The sequence below is a fragment of the Microtus oregoni genome, unplaced genomic scaffold, assembly GCF_018167655.1.
Source record: "Microtus oregoni isolate MIOR12 unplaced genomic scaffold, Mior012 000030F_ref0000283, whole genome shotgun sequence".
Lineage (NCBI taxonomy): Eukaryota > Metazoa > Chordata > Mammalia > Rodentia > Cricetidae > Microtus > Microtus oregoni.
This window is the reverse complement of record NW_024543089.1, coordinates 24,270,280-24,287,001: the sequence shown is the minus strand read 5'-3', so window position 1 is coordinate 24,287,001 and position 16,722 is coordinate 24,270,280. Positions and strand designations below refer to the sequence as shown.

The window sequence follows — 16,722 nt, the reverse complement described above, 5'->3', positions numbered from 1 at the left end:
ACTGGGAAGAAACAAACTGGAAGACAAGGAGGTTGGCCTAGAATATGTGAAGATTATTCTCAAAATAAACAAACTAAGCAATTAATAAATTGAATAAGTATAGTTCACTGGATAACTTTACCTTTATCCATTTAGAAAATATAAATACATTTGCACACACACACTAGGCCGTCTTGAACGGACAGGCAAAGTCTGGAAATGCATTAGAGTCTAAATAAAACATAGTACAAAATTACTTACTTCTAATTTTAACAAGAATCTTTTGTAACAAACACTATGGTACAAACCATATAAAATCAGCTACCCAAAGAGGTTGAAGAAGGTGGCCAGCCTCCAACTGTCTCAAAATAAATTTTGAAAGGGAGGTAGGTGCAGGGGGAGCTCAGTGGTGATATGTTTACCTAGTGTCCCTGAGACTCTGGGTTCAATCACCACTTCCAGGAATTCAAAAAGCAAAAACTGTTAAAACACTAGTCTCTGTACAAATAACAGAAACAGAATGTAAAAGAAACAACTGTAATCCCAACTTAACATCCTGTAGAAAGGATATTGGGAATTGCTCATACTAAGCGAAAAAGATGTGCTGATGAAAGCCACTGGAGGATCTCCATGGAAGAGAGAAAATGCATCTAAGCCAAGTACTCAAAGACAAAAATGAACCAGCCATGCAAAACACATGAGAGTGTTTCCATGTACCCATAACGCCTAAAACAAGTTTAAGAAATCGATACAGAAAAACCAGGAGCTGGAAAGGTGGTTTAGCGGGTAAAGGCACAAGCAGAGAACTCATTTCCACAAGCTGCCTGATCTCTCTGCATGCCAAGCATGCTGCACAAACACCCACGCATACACATACATAAAATGCACAAATACATGAATGCTGTAGAATAGTATTATTCTTATGTGTTAAATCGGCTTACGTTATGGAATATTTGTTTAATGTTGCAAAGATGTATTACATTCTTTTATGTTGCATTTGTTTAACTCTGTGAAGCTGTGTTACTTTGCCTGTTAAAACACCTTATTGGTAGCCGGGCGGTGGTGGCGCACGCCTTTAATCCCAGCACTCGGGAGGCAGAGGCAGTCGGATCTCTGTGAGTTCGAGGCCAGTCGGGTCTACAAGAGCTAGTTCTAGGACAGGAACCAAAAAGCTACAGAGAAACCCTGTCTCGAAAAACCAAAAAACACCTTACTGGTCTAATAAAGAGCTGAACAGCCAATTGCAAGGCAGGAGAAAGAACAGGTGGGGCTGGCAGGCAGAGAGAATAAAAGAGGAGGTGAAATCTGTGAAGAGATCAAGGAATGGAAAAGGAAGAGGCAAGCCACCCAGTCAGACACAGAATAATAAGAGATATACAGAAATAAACAAAGGGAAAAGTCTAGAGACAAAAGGTAGACAGGATAATTTAAATTAAGAAAAGCTGGCAAAACAAAAAACAAAAAAACATACAGGCCAAGCTAAGGCCAGGCATTCATAAGAAAGAATAAGACTCTGTGTGTATTTATTTGGGAGCTGGGTGGGCCCTTGAAAAGTAAGGAGCAAAAAGAGTAAAAACAAGCAACACATGAAAAACATCCTTTAAAATATAAAGGCATCTTTGCTTTCGAAAGAAGACAATAAGCTAATGGCAATGTTCATTCTGAGGATGACTAGTCTAAAAGGGTTAGACATTAACCTTCTATACACAATATAAAGATGCAATGGTTACCTTACAGCTCTTCTCTTTGAATGTCTGAGTTTATATCCAGATTCTAGGCAGGTGCAGTGGCACATACCTTTAATATCAGGACTCAGGAGGCAGATCTCTTAAGATGAGGCTAGCACAGTCTGCACAGTGAGTTTCAGGACAGTCAGGCCCAAACAGACCATGACTCAAAGAAAAAAAAAAACCTAGGTTGTAAGATCATCTATTGCTACTACAATAATGGTGGTCAGCCAGAGTAAATTAATACATCCAGTGTACACAGGAAGGCAAACTGTCATATAATTAGTACTCTGAATTTATCTAATGCTTATCTTGTACAAGAAACTGTGGGAAGAGGATTGATTGCAAAGTAAAACAGCTCTAGCAACGTACAACTTAGGGAGACAAAAGCAACTTAATATAAGACTATGAATTATGTAAGAGTAACCATTAATAGAGATGAAGATAAGAACCAGAGGAAAGTGTACAAATTTATAAACTAAAGGTTTCAACAATAACCTTCCTCAGTAATTTTTCCTTGGGGAGGGGTACCTCATGTATGCCAGGCTGGCATCCAACTCCTATATAGACCAAGATGACCATGAGCAATCTGGTCTTCGTACTGCCTCCCTGGTGCTGGCATTACAGGTGGTCACAGCCATACAAGGTTAATACTTGATGGCGATCACCCAACGACTCCTGCATGCGAGGCAAGAACTCATTCAACTGAGCTACACCCCGAGCTCTCCTCCCCAGTACACTGTTAGTAGAGCTGCTCACCAGACAGCTGGTGAACTTGGTAGTGGGCACTTTGTCTTTCAGTCTTGAAGCTGAACAAGTCAAATATAATTTCAACCTTGTTTAGTGTCTACAAACTGAAGATGAAAATTAGCACAGAGCCTTACTGAATGTCTAAAAGGACAATAAGAGAGATACAATATTGATGGAAAACTGAAAATTCTAGGCCAGTAATTTCATGATGTAACATACATAACACTGGAATTCTGGCTTCAAAAATCACAGTAAACTTGAGATAAATATGGCAATTTTAACATATAATTGAAGTACTAAAGGCTACTAGAAAGGTTCACTAACAAAATGAGGCTAACATATTTGACAAATTCTCATAATTTGGAAATTTTCCTTTAAAATATAAACGATGTCAAATTAGCATATTTCTATATTTATATTTAACCTATATTGCATATGTCCTTATGAGTATTCAAATTTTCAATTAATTTTTTATGATTATATGAGTCTATCAAAATCTTTCAACCTAAAGAAACTCACTCAAAGGCAATCTAAACTTCAATAGTGAGATTTAAACTCAACATCCTTACCCAAACAAGCTATTGACATTTTACACTTGACCCAGTAACTTATAAATGATAGACAATTAATATATATTAAACTTACTTGAAGAGAACCCAGATCCAATTTTCCAGCACTGCAACTATGCTATCTCCATCCAAAGTGAGTAGAAACTAAGGTTACAGGAAGGGTTGTAGAAGTAGAGGAAGGGAACAGTGTGAGTGTTCCTGGAAACCATTCATTAGAATTCCCCAAATATACTCACTGATAATCAACATCATCTTAGGATTGATGAAGGAAGGTCATTGGTTAATTAATAAAGAAACTGCTTGGCCTGATAGGTTAGAACATAGGTGAGTGGAGTAAACAGAACAGAATGCTGGAAGAGGAAGTGAGCTCAGACACCATGCCACTCCCTCTCCAGAGCAGATGCCATGAAGCTCCGACCCAGGATGGACGTAGGCTAGAATCTTCCGGTAAACACACCTCATGGTGCTACACAGATTAATAGAAATGGACCAAGCAGTGTTTATATGAATACAGTTTGGGGCATAAGCTAGCCAGGCGGCCGGGTGCTGGGTGGCAGGAAGTACCCCGCAGTTCCTTCAGCTTGAGATTCTAATTCCAAAGCATGCTGTCTATCATTTCATCAGAGTGGTACAACCTGTAAATATTTTTATGACCTACTTGACAGTATTTCAGTAGATCTAATCCTAACATCTTTTGAAAATAAAGTTTATAAGTTAAAATATATTTCCTAGAGATAACACTTTCATTCATTAGGTTTGGTCCACTGACTTAAGAACTAGATAATGTCTGAAATTTGAACACTGAGGGGCAATCAGAAAAATAGTATTCTAGAAAAGTTTCCTAATGTGGAATATCTACAGGACTCACATGTACTTCGGAAAGATTCAGGAATACATCAAAAGGCAGGAAAAAATCCAACTTTGGAAAAACTGCACCCTCCCCTTCTGCTATAAAAGGCTAATGTCAATCACTGCAATAGCTGTTGCTGTGGTAGGGGGTGTGTTCAGTACATTACACGTATGAGTCTGAGCTCAGTCCCTAGCACCAAAAAAGTAAAGAAAATGTCACCTACACGTGTAAAAGACTAATATGGTATGGTTTTCATTCATTTTGATGACCTACTCAAGCCCAGAGCTATTATGTCAATGCACATTTTCTAACTACTTAATTACTGTTGTTTTATTTCAGTTTCTGGAGACAGGCTATCTCTACATAGTCCTGGCTGGCCTGGAACTAAGTAGACCAGGAACTCACAGATCCTCCTACCTCTGCCTTCCAACTGTGGGGATTAAATGCATCAGGCTATAATTATATGTTAAAGCAGGCCTTTACATTCTCTTCCATAATTTAGTAACATCAGGTAAACAGCCTTCCTCTGGCAGAAAAACATCACCTTGGGAAGGCCACAGAATATCTCCTGACCTGCTTTGCTCACAAAGTGGCTTAATAAATTGCACATGTTTTTTTTTCCCCCTGTAGTTTGGCATTTTAGTTTTTAAGACACATGAAATATGAATTTTTAGATACTAATAGAATATCTTAATGTAACACTGCTTACAATTTAGTGGACTACTTAAACATTTTTATTTAGTCATTTTAACAAAAAGGAGTTTTTAATTAAAAAAAGTCCAGAAGATCCCTGAAAGCCCAATTGTCTTAATTGTCTTAGTCAGGGCAACTATTGTAATAAAAATCCCATGATCAAAGCAACTCGTGTCAGCCTGGCTGACACATCCACATCACTATTCATCATGAAAGAAGTCAGAAAAGGAACTCAAGCAGGGCAGGAACCTGGAGGCAGAACCTGATGCAGAGGCCATGAAGAAGTGCTGCTGCTGGCCTGCTCAACCTGCTTTCTTATAGAACCCATTAGCACCAGCCCAGGGGTGGCTCCCTCACAATAGGTTGAGCCCCTCCCCATCAATCACTGATTAAGAAAATGCTCTACAGACCGGTCTATAACCCGATCTTATCAGGCATTTTCTCAATGGAGGTTCCTCCTCTTGGAAGACTCTAGCTGTCTCAACTTAATATAAAACGAAGCAGTATGCCAATCAGTCCATAGTCCATGAGAAGCATTGCATGTGCCAGATCTTCCACGTGTTAGCTAGGTAGAATATAGCAAAAAGAACCTACAGCTTGCTTCAACTGCTGCCATGGTGGTGGGCCAAGGAAGTCAATGTTTGCACTTTCTTTTGGTTCCAAGCTTCTTCAACAAATTTCAGTCTAGATTTCTTTCTCTGGCCATTTTCTTCATATTAGTTCCCTATATATTTGTTATATTGTCTCAGTCACCAATATTTCCACCAACCCAAATACAACTCTCTTAAATCTGAGTAATAAGGAGGCCTACGTTTTTGTACATCTACATATTAAATCAATGTGACCAAAAAATCTGGGGGTGGAAGACCAAACTTGAAACCTCCCCACCTAGTGTTTTGCTCATTTATTACTTCCCTGCAATATGAGGATCTACTTTGAGCCCAGATGCAGAGATAACCCCCAAAAGCAGCCAATCCTCTCAATCAAGAATATATCAAATTTTTTAAGTTGACTTAAAACTATGTGTAGAAATCTGAGCCTTTCTTAGTGTTTTTATACATTCAAAGGTTCAATAGTGAAGATAAGTGAAGATTTCCACAGTACTGACACAAATAGAACAAGGATAGTTTTCCATCTCATGCTTTTCTCAGGATATTTAACTTGATCCTTAAAACCCAAATGAGTATAAAATCAAACTAAGTTTTCAAACCCGAGGAGAGGCAGAGTGACCTAGTTGCCTTACCTTGTGAACACACAGTAACTGTTCTGTAGGCTGCTGTTTCTTTATAATATGCTGACAATATACATAAAGGAAAAGCAGCTTTGTGGTGTTAAACTGCCTAAAGCTCTCCTTAAGAACTGTGGGCTGGAACCAGTTTACTATTCTAATACAGAAAAAAAGGATTTCGCATCTTTATTAACTTATGTTAGAACACACTGATTTGTACTCTTCATAGAGACATGCCCCTAAAACAAAAGGGGAGGTGTGAATGAATGCTTACCTCTTCCAATACTCATAACCAATCACCCTAAATTATCAGAGTTCAATAAAAAAATTAACAAGTATAATAAACCATAACATTTTCCAGATATTTTTCCAAATAGTAATTTAAAAACTAAAATTTTTAACCAAATCTAGGATAAGCAAATAGTTACCAGGTGATGAGAAATATAAACTCTAACCTGGCAAATCAACTTTGGATCTCAAATCTAGTAACACAGAGGTGAAAACCGTTTTTAGGCTACATGTATGCATATTTCCACAGCCATGTAAGTAAGTTCTAAAGGGGCTCTGTTTCTATTTTGAGGAGAATCACCTCTGCCACAATCAGTAGGGAAGAACAGTAACTTGATTCCTAGGAATGGTGCACACCTTTCAATGTTCAAAGCACAGTTTCCATCTTTAGGGTATCATAGTCAATGTTCTATAAAACTGTTGGCTGAAGCCTAAGTAGTAATAAGGTCTGTGTTGAAAACAACATCTGCTGCCCAAAATAGTTGAGCAAAGTAGATTTTGAGATAATTTGCTTGGACTAGAACAGATAATTTGAAAGAGACGCTTCAAAAAGAAGTATAAGCTTTTCTTCCCAGGATAAATTATTGGACTCTTTGCACAAGTATATTATTCATATTTTATATAATTAGTAACACTATACTAAACATCTCTAAAATGTTACTTTTGGTTTGTTCTTATTTTTCAGAAGCACTTTAGTAAGACCCATTTGTAAGATATCCAATAAGCATGACTACTACTAATTGCTGCCACTTGGAGGTTCAGAGATTGTAAGCTTTCACTAAATAAATTCAAATACCACCTATGGTTTCTAAGACACACAGTTATCCACATCTCAAGTAGGATTTATTTGATGGACTGCAATAAGTTCTCACAACATTTGCTGTAACTCGGGTAGAAATAGCAAATATCCACATTAGTCTGGAGTCCAGAAAGGTATTTCAGCTAAAATACGTCAATCCTCACGTCGGCAATCACTTAGAGATGATCAGCGTTGTGCTGGGAAGGGATTCTGCAGCGACTTCCAGCTGATGCACAGTGCTCAATGCTTCAGAGGGTTAGGCAAATTCAGTTCCTTTTTGTTCAACAACGCCTCGTCTCCACTACCTAAAACCTGGTCTCCAGTTCCACTATCCAATGTCTGCTTTACATTAGGTCTTCCTTCAGTGCTATTACACAAGGTGACTACATTATAAAAGGCCTCCAGATCACTCTGTTCAAATGTAACAGCTGGTTTCAGTGATGTTCCGAGAGCAAGGGAACCTTCTCCAATAATTCTCAGGTTGATAAATTTGATTTTCCAAGTATTTTCCACAAAAGGGCTACGGATAAGTCCAAAAATTTGCTCAAATATGCCCAAACAAGTATTTGCTCTGTGGACAGTCCCTGCAACTCCAACCATAACTACTCCATAAGGAGAAGAAGCACATTTTAGTCCTTGAGAATCGAAGTTGGGACTTAGAAAAAGAAATTCCTCTTTCACTAAAGACAGTAAACGAAGGCTCACGATTTCTGCTCCATGGTAGTCTATCACGTTTTGTTCTGAGGTACTGTAATAAAACCTAAGCTTGACATCATGAAAGAAGTGCTGCGGGCCCCATCCGTCCTGAGGTGGCCCCATAAAAGGATTCTGAGAATTAAGAAGTTCAAAGAACCAGTGACAGAATTCTTCTCCCAAGCGACGAAAATCGATCTTTTCAGTTTTTTTATCTTCTTTTGCCTGCTGGTTAAGACAAACACAAAGTGAAGTGAAGGGTTACCGCTCACAGCCAAGTCTCCACAAACCCATTTCCTAGTGAAGGCTTACCTCTCACAGTCAAGTCTCCACAAACCATTTCCTAGTGAAGGCTTACCTCTCACAGTCAAGTCTAGCTAAATGCGAACATACCAGTTAGAGCAAAGGGAACTGAACCATATCATACACTGAAAAATTTATTTCAAAAAGGAAGAAAATATTTTAAATTTAAATTTTAGCTCAGTAAAATTTAACAAGGCCACAGCTGGGTTCAGTGGCACACAGCTGCCATACCAGCTACTCAGGAAGCTGAGGTAGAAGGATGGCTTGAACACAGGAATCCAAGACCAATCCCAGCATGCTCTCATTCATTCATTCATTCTCATTCTCTCCCTCTCCTTTCCCCTCCCCACCCCCTCTCATTTCCTTATCTCTCATATGTTGGGAATCAAACCTCACAGATACCCAAGATTTTTTGTGTTTTCCCTTCCTTTAAGAAAGGGTCTTATTCTGTCCAACACTGACCTGGAGCTTGCAATCAAGTCTCCCTCCTGCATGTGACAGTCCTCCTAGTCTCATATCCTGTCTCCTCAAAACCAATTATAACACAGTAAGATAGGAATGTCATATGCAGTTTCCATGATTTGGTCTTAGAAAAAGTTTTAAAAAATCAAAAATGAACAAAACCCTTTAAAATATCAATGTCAGCATGAACAGTCAATGATAATGGTTTGTGTATAATTTTCCCTTGACTATACACATCTCTCAAAATTTAAAACAAATTGCTTCAAATGGATCCTTTATTGACTAAACTAAATGTCAATAAAGGTGATTATGAAAAAAAGACATTGCAATAATTATTAAAACTCATTTTGCACTTTTCTAACTATTGAAAAGTAAGCTCTTGGTATCTGCTCTAACACAAAATGACTTTTTTTTTTTAATCAGGAGAGGTTTGTCACAATGTTTTTTTGTTTTTGTATTTTTTTTTTTAAAAAATTCCCTTCTACCTTCTTTAAAGAGATAATTCTAAAGGTGATTGAAATGGGTAATTTTCCATGACTGGAATTAATACTATTTTTTTTAATTAAAAGTGAATATTACTATAAAAACATGCTCTATAAACGACTTCATACATCTATGTATGCCAGAACATAGTACTCACCAAGAATAAGATATTATATCTTATTCTATACTAATGGAGTACCTGCTATTCAATATATTTAACAAAGAATATGATATTTAAGTACATTTTCCCAGTCTTCGCAATAAGCTTGATAACATTGCTATGAGCATTTTTTTCTCTTTTCTGTATACTAAGCAAATGAGACCTTAACACATCATTTCCTAAGTAGTACTATGAAAGTATAGTAACTCCCCAGAGTTCAATCTATCAACATTAAGCAATCAGTATCTAATGCACACACAAACCAGAGCAGCCAGGATCAACTGAAGAAAAGTGGAAATCATTTTTTGACGCTTCCTAAATAAAATTTTGACATGACTACCAAAGGCAGTATTACAAAATGGCAAAGGAAATTGACGATTAGCTTTCTTTTAAACTACAAAACCATGAGAAGTAGAGCTAAAATGAAATGATTCTTATGTTTCTAAACATACACTAGCTCTCATCTGTGGGAAGAGGACTATACTCCCACGCCCCCCACACCCAATCCAACAGATTCCATGCACACCCCATCTGAGAAGGATCTGGCATCTAAGTGGCTTCAGAGGTCTTAAAGAACATAAAGGAGGTAAAGACTAGATAACACATACTAAGAACCACTCGCCTCAGTTCTATGATTATTTGCACAGTTTCAGACAGAACAGGGATTCAGAGCAGAAGTACAAATCTAGTGTACCTGTTGAAAGAGCTGGATATCCTCTGTCTTTGTAACTGGTTCTGCTGTCTCCTTCAGTTTTGGTGACTGTTTTTCCCAGTAACCTTTTGCATACTGAATAAGATTGTGTTTTTCAGTAGTTGGAGGTACAACCACCCCTTGTGTTGCCAAATATCTAAATATGACTTCTCGGTGGACTTTTTTGCGCCTCAGAAGTTCTTCTACATTTTGGCTATAAACTAATATTGCATGAATAGCATCTAGAAAAAAATAACAGTAATTAACAGACAATCATGAGGCATTTGTAAATTTGCCCAACGTCAGCAAAAACTCTACTAGAATATATTTACGATCTTGTGATACTTGCTATTGCATAAGACAGCTATGCTTTGAAAAGGGAGACGTGGCTTATCCATTTGTTTCCTTTTCAAACTGTTCACACTTTAAACCTACTTTATCTTACTGGTGGTGGTAATGGTGGCAAAGACTTTTGTCCCAGCACTAGGGAGACAGAGGCAGGCAGTTCTTAGAGTTCCAAGCTAGCCTGGTCTGCAAAGCCAAGTCCAGGACAGTCCGGGCTATATAATGAAATCCTGCCCCCCCAAACCAAAATAAAAAAAAAAATAAAAGTTGTTTTAATAAAAATATTTGACCCCAAACACCTAAAGTCTATGAACCTTGAAAAAGTGATTAAAATGACAATATTTGAGATGTCAAAGAATGTTGTCAAACTCCTGATTCTACAGATAATCAAAGTTGGTTAAGTGGCAGAATCTGGAAGTTTTTTTTTAAATTTAAAAAGTTGTGCTGAAAAAAAAAAATTTAAAAAAAAGTTGTGCTGAAAACACAGGCTAAAATCTATCTTTCAGACACACGACAGGTGCAAAACAGCAAAACTCAATTTTAAAAAATGCACATACACCTTCCAAAGACCTTATTCCACGGAACACACAACATCTTTGAAGCCCCAAGTTCAAACTTCCCTAATGCTATCCTCTTTTTCTACCCAGCTCAGGGTACCACTACATTCGAGTGTTTCTGTTTGTTCTTTTTTTAAAAATTTTTTTTTTGGGGGGGGGGGGGTATTGTTATCCCTTTCTTTACAGCAACATACATATCAATAGTCTATATTTAGTAAGGATATTTTTTAATGTTTTATAAATTCAACGTACATATATATCTTTTGTGTATTACATACAACTTTTTTTAATTAAAAAAAAAAAACAACTTGTGATTTTGCCACTGCTGAACTTTAACTGCAGGACGAAGAGACTGAGCATTCCATGACATATATGGATTAAAGACACCGGCCTTTTGTCGGCTGCAACAGGTTATGTCCCACAAGAGGTGTTTATGTTCTTCCTTTTCGGTGGAAAGCAAACAGCCAGAGCAGCAACCGCTCATTCCCCGGATGATAGAAACTTAAAACTAAATCCCACTCTGGGGCTTTCTGGAACTGCTGAAAAACGGCGGACTCCTGAAATTTTCCTGAAATTCGGGTCCTCGTGTCACCTACACTGTACCCGGTCGGCTCCGGAAGCTGCAGAGCCCCGCACAGCCGCGGCCGGAGCGGCGTCCCCGCGAGTTCGGGCCCCGGACGGCCCAGCAGCGTCTCCGGCCCGCCCGTCCCCTCGGCCGGAGGCTGCCGCCCGCCGGCGCGCCTACCTTGGCGGTCCACAGGCTGCACCAGGCGGTTGGTGACGGTGTCGCACAGGGACTTGATCTCGTCATTGTCCAGCAGGCCGAGCAGGTTCCGGCAGCCCTCCGTCTCCAGGTGGCTGAGCCCCGACATCTCGGCCCCGGGAAACGGGGCAGAGGGCGACGCCACTAAAGCCGCCCTCTCCGCCCGGGGCCGGCCGGCGCCTTGGCAACAGACACCGGAAGTGCTTTTCCAGCCGCTCTCGCCGGAACCGTATCGGATATTCCAGTCCCCGACCCCTCGAGTGGGGGGGCGGGGGGGGGGGGCGGAAGTGATTTCTCAGAAAGTCCGCGAGGAAACGCTAGGCATCCCGACTTATGGTTCCGGGCTGTCTGGGAGTAGCGTTCCACCGATCGCGCTTAAAAGAGGCCTCGTGACCATTCACCTTCCACTCGAGGGTTGGTTAGAAACGAACCTTTAAAGTCACCAGCACCGACTCCTCCGGAAGCGTTACTTAAAGTGCAGCTCCTGCGCGGGCGGCAGCGTGGGGCGGAGAGCGCAAGCGCGCTCCCGTCCTACCGCGGGGCTTGCAGGTGAACTCTCTCCTCCCTCCCCTCCCGTGGCCCGGGAGCTTTTGAATGTCTGTCGTGTGTGGCCGATTTTGAGTTAGGTGAGCCTCGATATTCCTAGCTCCACAAGTGAAAATACACTTTTAAACACTATGCTTGGAAAATGTTTACGAAGAACTATAACTTGCTTAGCCGTGATTCCACGCTTTCCCACCTTGTGGATGACTTTATAAGTCGAGCCCATGGAGGAGGTAGTGGAACCTGAGTTTGCAGCTGGTTGATCACGGGTACAACTGAAACAACCTGAGGCTTCAGATTTGCATCAAGGTGCAGCTGAAGGGGCGAGGTGCCACACCGTATTGGGACTGTGCCTCTAGCTGCATATGCTGACGCCTTTAGATTTGAATAAGTGGCTGGCATTCCCCACTGTAGTAATAGTTACTTGGTTGATGTGGGAGAAATATACACAGACGACACACCCACCTTGGGCAGAAAGTGATTTGTGTTGTGAGTATAAGCAGGAGAAACTGAATTTCGGTTAGACTGTTTCCTAAATACAAAACAATTAATATTTGCAGCAGGATAATTTATTGTGGGAGAGGTTGAGTTCTGCATTGTAGGATGCTTAGTACCTTCGCTACATTTCCACAAGTAGTAGTGTGTCCTTCTCTAGCTTGCTGCACGTGAACATACCTCCAGACTACCAAATGTTCCCCTAGAAAGAAAATCATCCCCTGGGGAACCACCGATTCACTTTCCCTAGGGGTTTCTGAGATAGTGAAAAATACTTTTTGCATTGCACAGGACTAACCACTGTCCACTTCTGGGGTTTGAAATTTTGCAGTGTGGTAGTAAAACTGAGTATTTCAAGTTTTCCTTAACTTTGACCCAAGTTTTAATATCCACGCGTGGCTAGTGGCTACTGAATTGGATCATGCACATCTATAGATTTGTAGTCCATTCCGTAGATCTGTATCTTTTATGTTTGACCTCTGACTTCAATCCTTTTTATTTCCTTTTTTTCCTTTTCTTTTTTTTTAAATTTATTTATTTATTAAGGATTTCTGCCTCCTCCCCACCACCGCCTCCCATTTCCTTCCCTCTCCCCAATCAAGTCCCCCTAACTCATCAGCTCCAAGAGAAATCAGGGTTCTCTGCCCTGTGGGAAGTCCAAGGACCGCCCACCTCCATCCAGGTTTAGTAAGGTGAGCATCCAAACTGCCTAGGCTCCCCCAAAGTCAGTACGTGCAGCAGGATCAAAATCCCATTGCCATTGTTCTTGAGTTCTCAGTACTCCTCATTGTCCGCTATGTTCAGCAAGTCAGGTTTTATCCCATGCTCTTTCAGACCCAGGCCAGCGGGCCTTGGTGAGTTCCCGATAGAACATCCCCATTGTCTCAGTGTGTGGATACACCCCTCGCGGTCCTGAGTTCCTTGCTCATGCTCCCTCTCCTTCTGCTCCTGATTTGGACCTTGAGATTTCTGTCTGGTGCTCCAATGTGGGTCTCTGTCTCTGTCTCCTTTCATCGCCTGATGAAGGTTAATATTCAGGAGGATGCCTATGTGTTTGTCGTTGGATTCACCTTCTTATTTAGCTTCTCTAGGAACATGAATTATAAGCTCAATGTCCTTTATTTATGGCTAGAAACCAAATATGAGTGAGTACATCCCATGTTCCTCTTTTTGGGTCTGGCTTACCTCACTCAGGATAGTGTTTCCTATTTCCATCCATTTGTATGCAAAATTCAAGAAGTCTTGCTTTTTACTGCTGAGTAATAATCTAATGTGTATATATTCCATACTTTCTTCATCCATTCTTCCATTGAAGGGCATCTAGGTTGTTTCCAGGTTCTGGCTATTACAAACAATGCTGCTATGAACGTAGTTGAGCATATACTTTTGTTGTATGATAGGGCCTCTCTTGGGTATATTCCCGAAAGTGGTATTGCTGGGTCCAGGGGTAGGTTGATCCCGAATTTCCTGAGAAACCGCCACACTGCTTTCCAAAGTGGTTTCACAAGTTTGCATTCCCACCAGCAATGGGTGAGTGTACCCCTTTCTCCACAACCTCTCCAGCAAAGGCTATCATTAGTGTTTTTTATTTTAGCCATTCTGACAGGTGTAAGATGGTATCTTAAAGTTGTCTTGATTTGCATTTCCCTGATTGCTAAGGAAGTTGAGCATGACCTTAAGTGTCTTTTGGCCATTTGAACTTCTTCTGTTGAGAATTCTCTGTTCAGTTCAGTGCCCCATTTTTTAATTGGGTTGATTAGCCTTTTACGGTCTAGTTTCTTGAGTTCTTTATATATTTTGGAGATCAGACCTTTGTCAGTTGCAAGGTTGGTGAAGATCTTCTCCCAGTCAGTGGTTTGCCTTTGTGTCTTAGTGACAGTGTCCTTTGCTTTACAGAAGCTTCTCAGTTTCAGGAGGTCCCATTTATTCAAGGTTGCCCTTAATGTCTGTGCTGCTGGGGTTATACGTAGGAAGTGGTCTCCTGTGCCCATGTGTTGTAGAGTACTTCCCACTTTCTTGTCTATCAGGTTCAGTGTGTTCGGACTGATATTGAGGTCTTTAATCCATTTGGACTTGAGTTTTGTGCATGGTGATAGATATGAATCTATTTTCATTCTTCTACAGATTGACATCCAGTTGTGCCAGCACCATTTGTTGAAGATGCTCTCTTTTGTCCATTGTATACTTTTAGCTTCTTTATCGAAAATGAGGTGTTCATGGGTTTGTGGGTTAAAGTCAGGGTCTTCTATTCGATTCCATTGGTCGACTTCTCTGTTTTTATGCCAATGCCAAGCTTTTTTCAATACTGTAGCTCTGTAATAGAGTTTGAAGTCAGGGATGGTAATGCCTCCAGACAATCCTTTATTGTATAAGATTGTTTTGGCTATCCTGGGTTTTTTGGTTTTCCATATAAAGTTGATTATTATCTTCTCCAGATCTGTGAAGAATTTTGATGGGATTATGATAGGGATTGCATTGAATCTATAGATTGCTTTTGGTAGAATTGCTATTTTTACTATGTTGATCCTCCCAATCCAAGAGCAAGGGAGGTCCTTCCATTTTCTGGTGTCCTCTTCAATTTCTTTCTTCAAAGACTTAAAGTTCTTGTCAAATAGATCTTTCACTTCCTTGGTTGGAGTTACCCCAAGATATTTTAAGCTATTTGTGGCTATCGTGAATGGTGATGCTTCTCTGATTTCCCTCTCTGCTTCCATATCCTTTGTGTATAGGAGGGCAATTGATTTTTTGGAGTTGATCTTGTATCCTGCCACATTACTAAAGCTGATTATCAGCTGTAAAAATTCTTTGGTGGAGTTTTTGGGGTCGCTTATGTACACTATCATATCATCTGCAAATAAGGAAAGTTTAACTTCTTCCTTTCCAATTCAAATCCCCTTGATCCCCTTATGTTGTCTTATTTCTATTGCTAAAAGTTCAAGCACTATATTTAAGAGGTATGGAGAGAGTGGACATCCATGTCGTGTTCCTGATTTTAGTGGGATGGCTTTGAGTTTCTCTCTGTTTAATTTGATGTTAGCTGTCAGCTTCCTGTAAATAGCTTTTATTATATTTAGGTGTGACCCTTGTGTCCCTAATCTCTACAAGACCTTTATCATAAAGGGGTGTTGAATTTTGTCGAATGCTTTTTCAGCGTCTAATGAAATAATCGTATGTTTTTTTTTTCTTTCAGTTAATTTATGTGGTGGATTACATTGATAGATTTGCGTATGTTGAACCAGCCCTGCATCTCTGGGATGAAGCCTACTTGATCATAATGGATAATTTTTCTAATGTGTTCTTGGATTCACTTTGCCAGTATTTTATTGAGAATTTTTGCGTCGATATTCATGAGTGAGATAGGCCTGTAATTCTCTTTCTTGTTTGGGTCTTTGTGTGGTTTTGGTATCAGGGTATCTGTAGCTTGATAAAAGGAATTTGGCAATGACTCTTCTGTTTCTATATTGCGAAATACATTAAGGAGTATAGGTATTAGTTCTTCTTGGAAGTTCTAGTAGAATTCTGCATTGAAACCATCTGGTTCTGGGCTTTTTTTCGAAGGGAGATTTTTGATAACAGCTTCTAATTCTTCGCGACTAACAGGTCTATTTAGATCATTCACCTGGTCTTGGTTTAGCTTTGGTATATGGTACTTATTTTAAAAAAAATGTCCATTTCTTTTGTATTTTCCAGTTCTGTGGCATACAGGCTTTTGTAGTAAGATCTAATGATTCTCTGAATTTCCTCTGTGTCTGTGGTTATGTCCCCCTTTTCATTTCTGATCTTATTTATTTGCGTGTTCTCTCTCTGTCGTTTAATTAGTTTGGATAGGGGTTTGTCGATCTTGTTGATTTTCTCCAAGAACCAACTTTTTGTTTCATTGATTCTTTGGACTGTTTTCTGTGTTTCTATTTTGTTGATTTCAGCCCTCAGTTTTATTATTTCCAGGCTTATACTACTCCTGTGCGCGTCTGCTTCTTTTTTTTCTAGAGCTTTCAGGTGTGTTGTTAAGTCCCCAATGTATGCATTCTCCGTTTACTAAAAGTGAGCACTTAGTGCTATAAACTTTCCTCTTAGCACTGCTTTCATAGTGTCCCATAGGTTTGAGTATGTTTTCTCTTTATTTTCATTAAATTCAAGGAAGACTTTAATTTCTTTCTTTCTTTCTTTCTATTTAATTTGGAAAAGGAAAAAAAAGTTTTTCCCTCCTCCCAGCCTCCCATTTCCCTCCCCCTCCTTCCACCCTTCTCCCCCTCCCCCCACTCCTCTCCCCCTCCCTCTCCAGTCCAAAGAGCAGTCAGGGTTCCCTTCCCTGTAGAAAGTCCAAGGTCCTCCCCCCTCCGGCCA

At 39.9% G+C, this 16,722-nt stretch overlaps 1 protein-coding gene across 1 annotated transcript; it reads right to left on the bottom strand.

Moving 5' to 3' along the window:
- Positions 1-6,912: 6,912 nt before the first annotated feature.
- Positions 6,913-11,597, bottom strand: CUNH3orf38 (chromosome unknown C3orf38 homolog). Its single transcript, XM_041678651.1, has 3 exons — positions 11,323-11,597; positions 9,679-9,917; positions 6,913-7,804 (listed from the first exon to the last, which is right to left on the bottom strand). Exons 1-3 carry the CDS (start codon positions 11,447-11,449, stop codon positions 7,124-7,126), a joined length of 1,047 nt encoding a protein of 348 aa, XP_041534585.1. The 5' UTR covers positions 11,450-11,597; the 3' UTR covers positions 6,913-7,123.
- Positions 11,598-16,722: the final 5,125 nt, after the last annotated feature.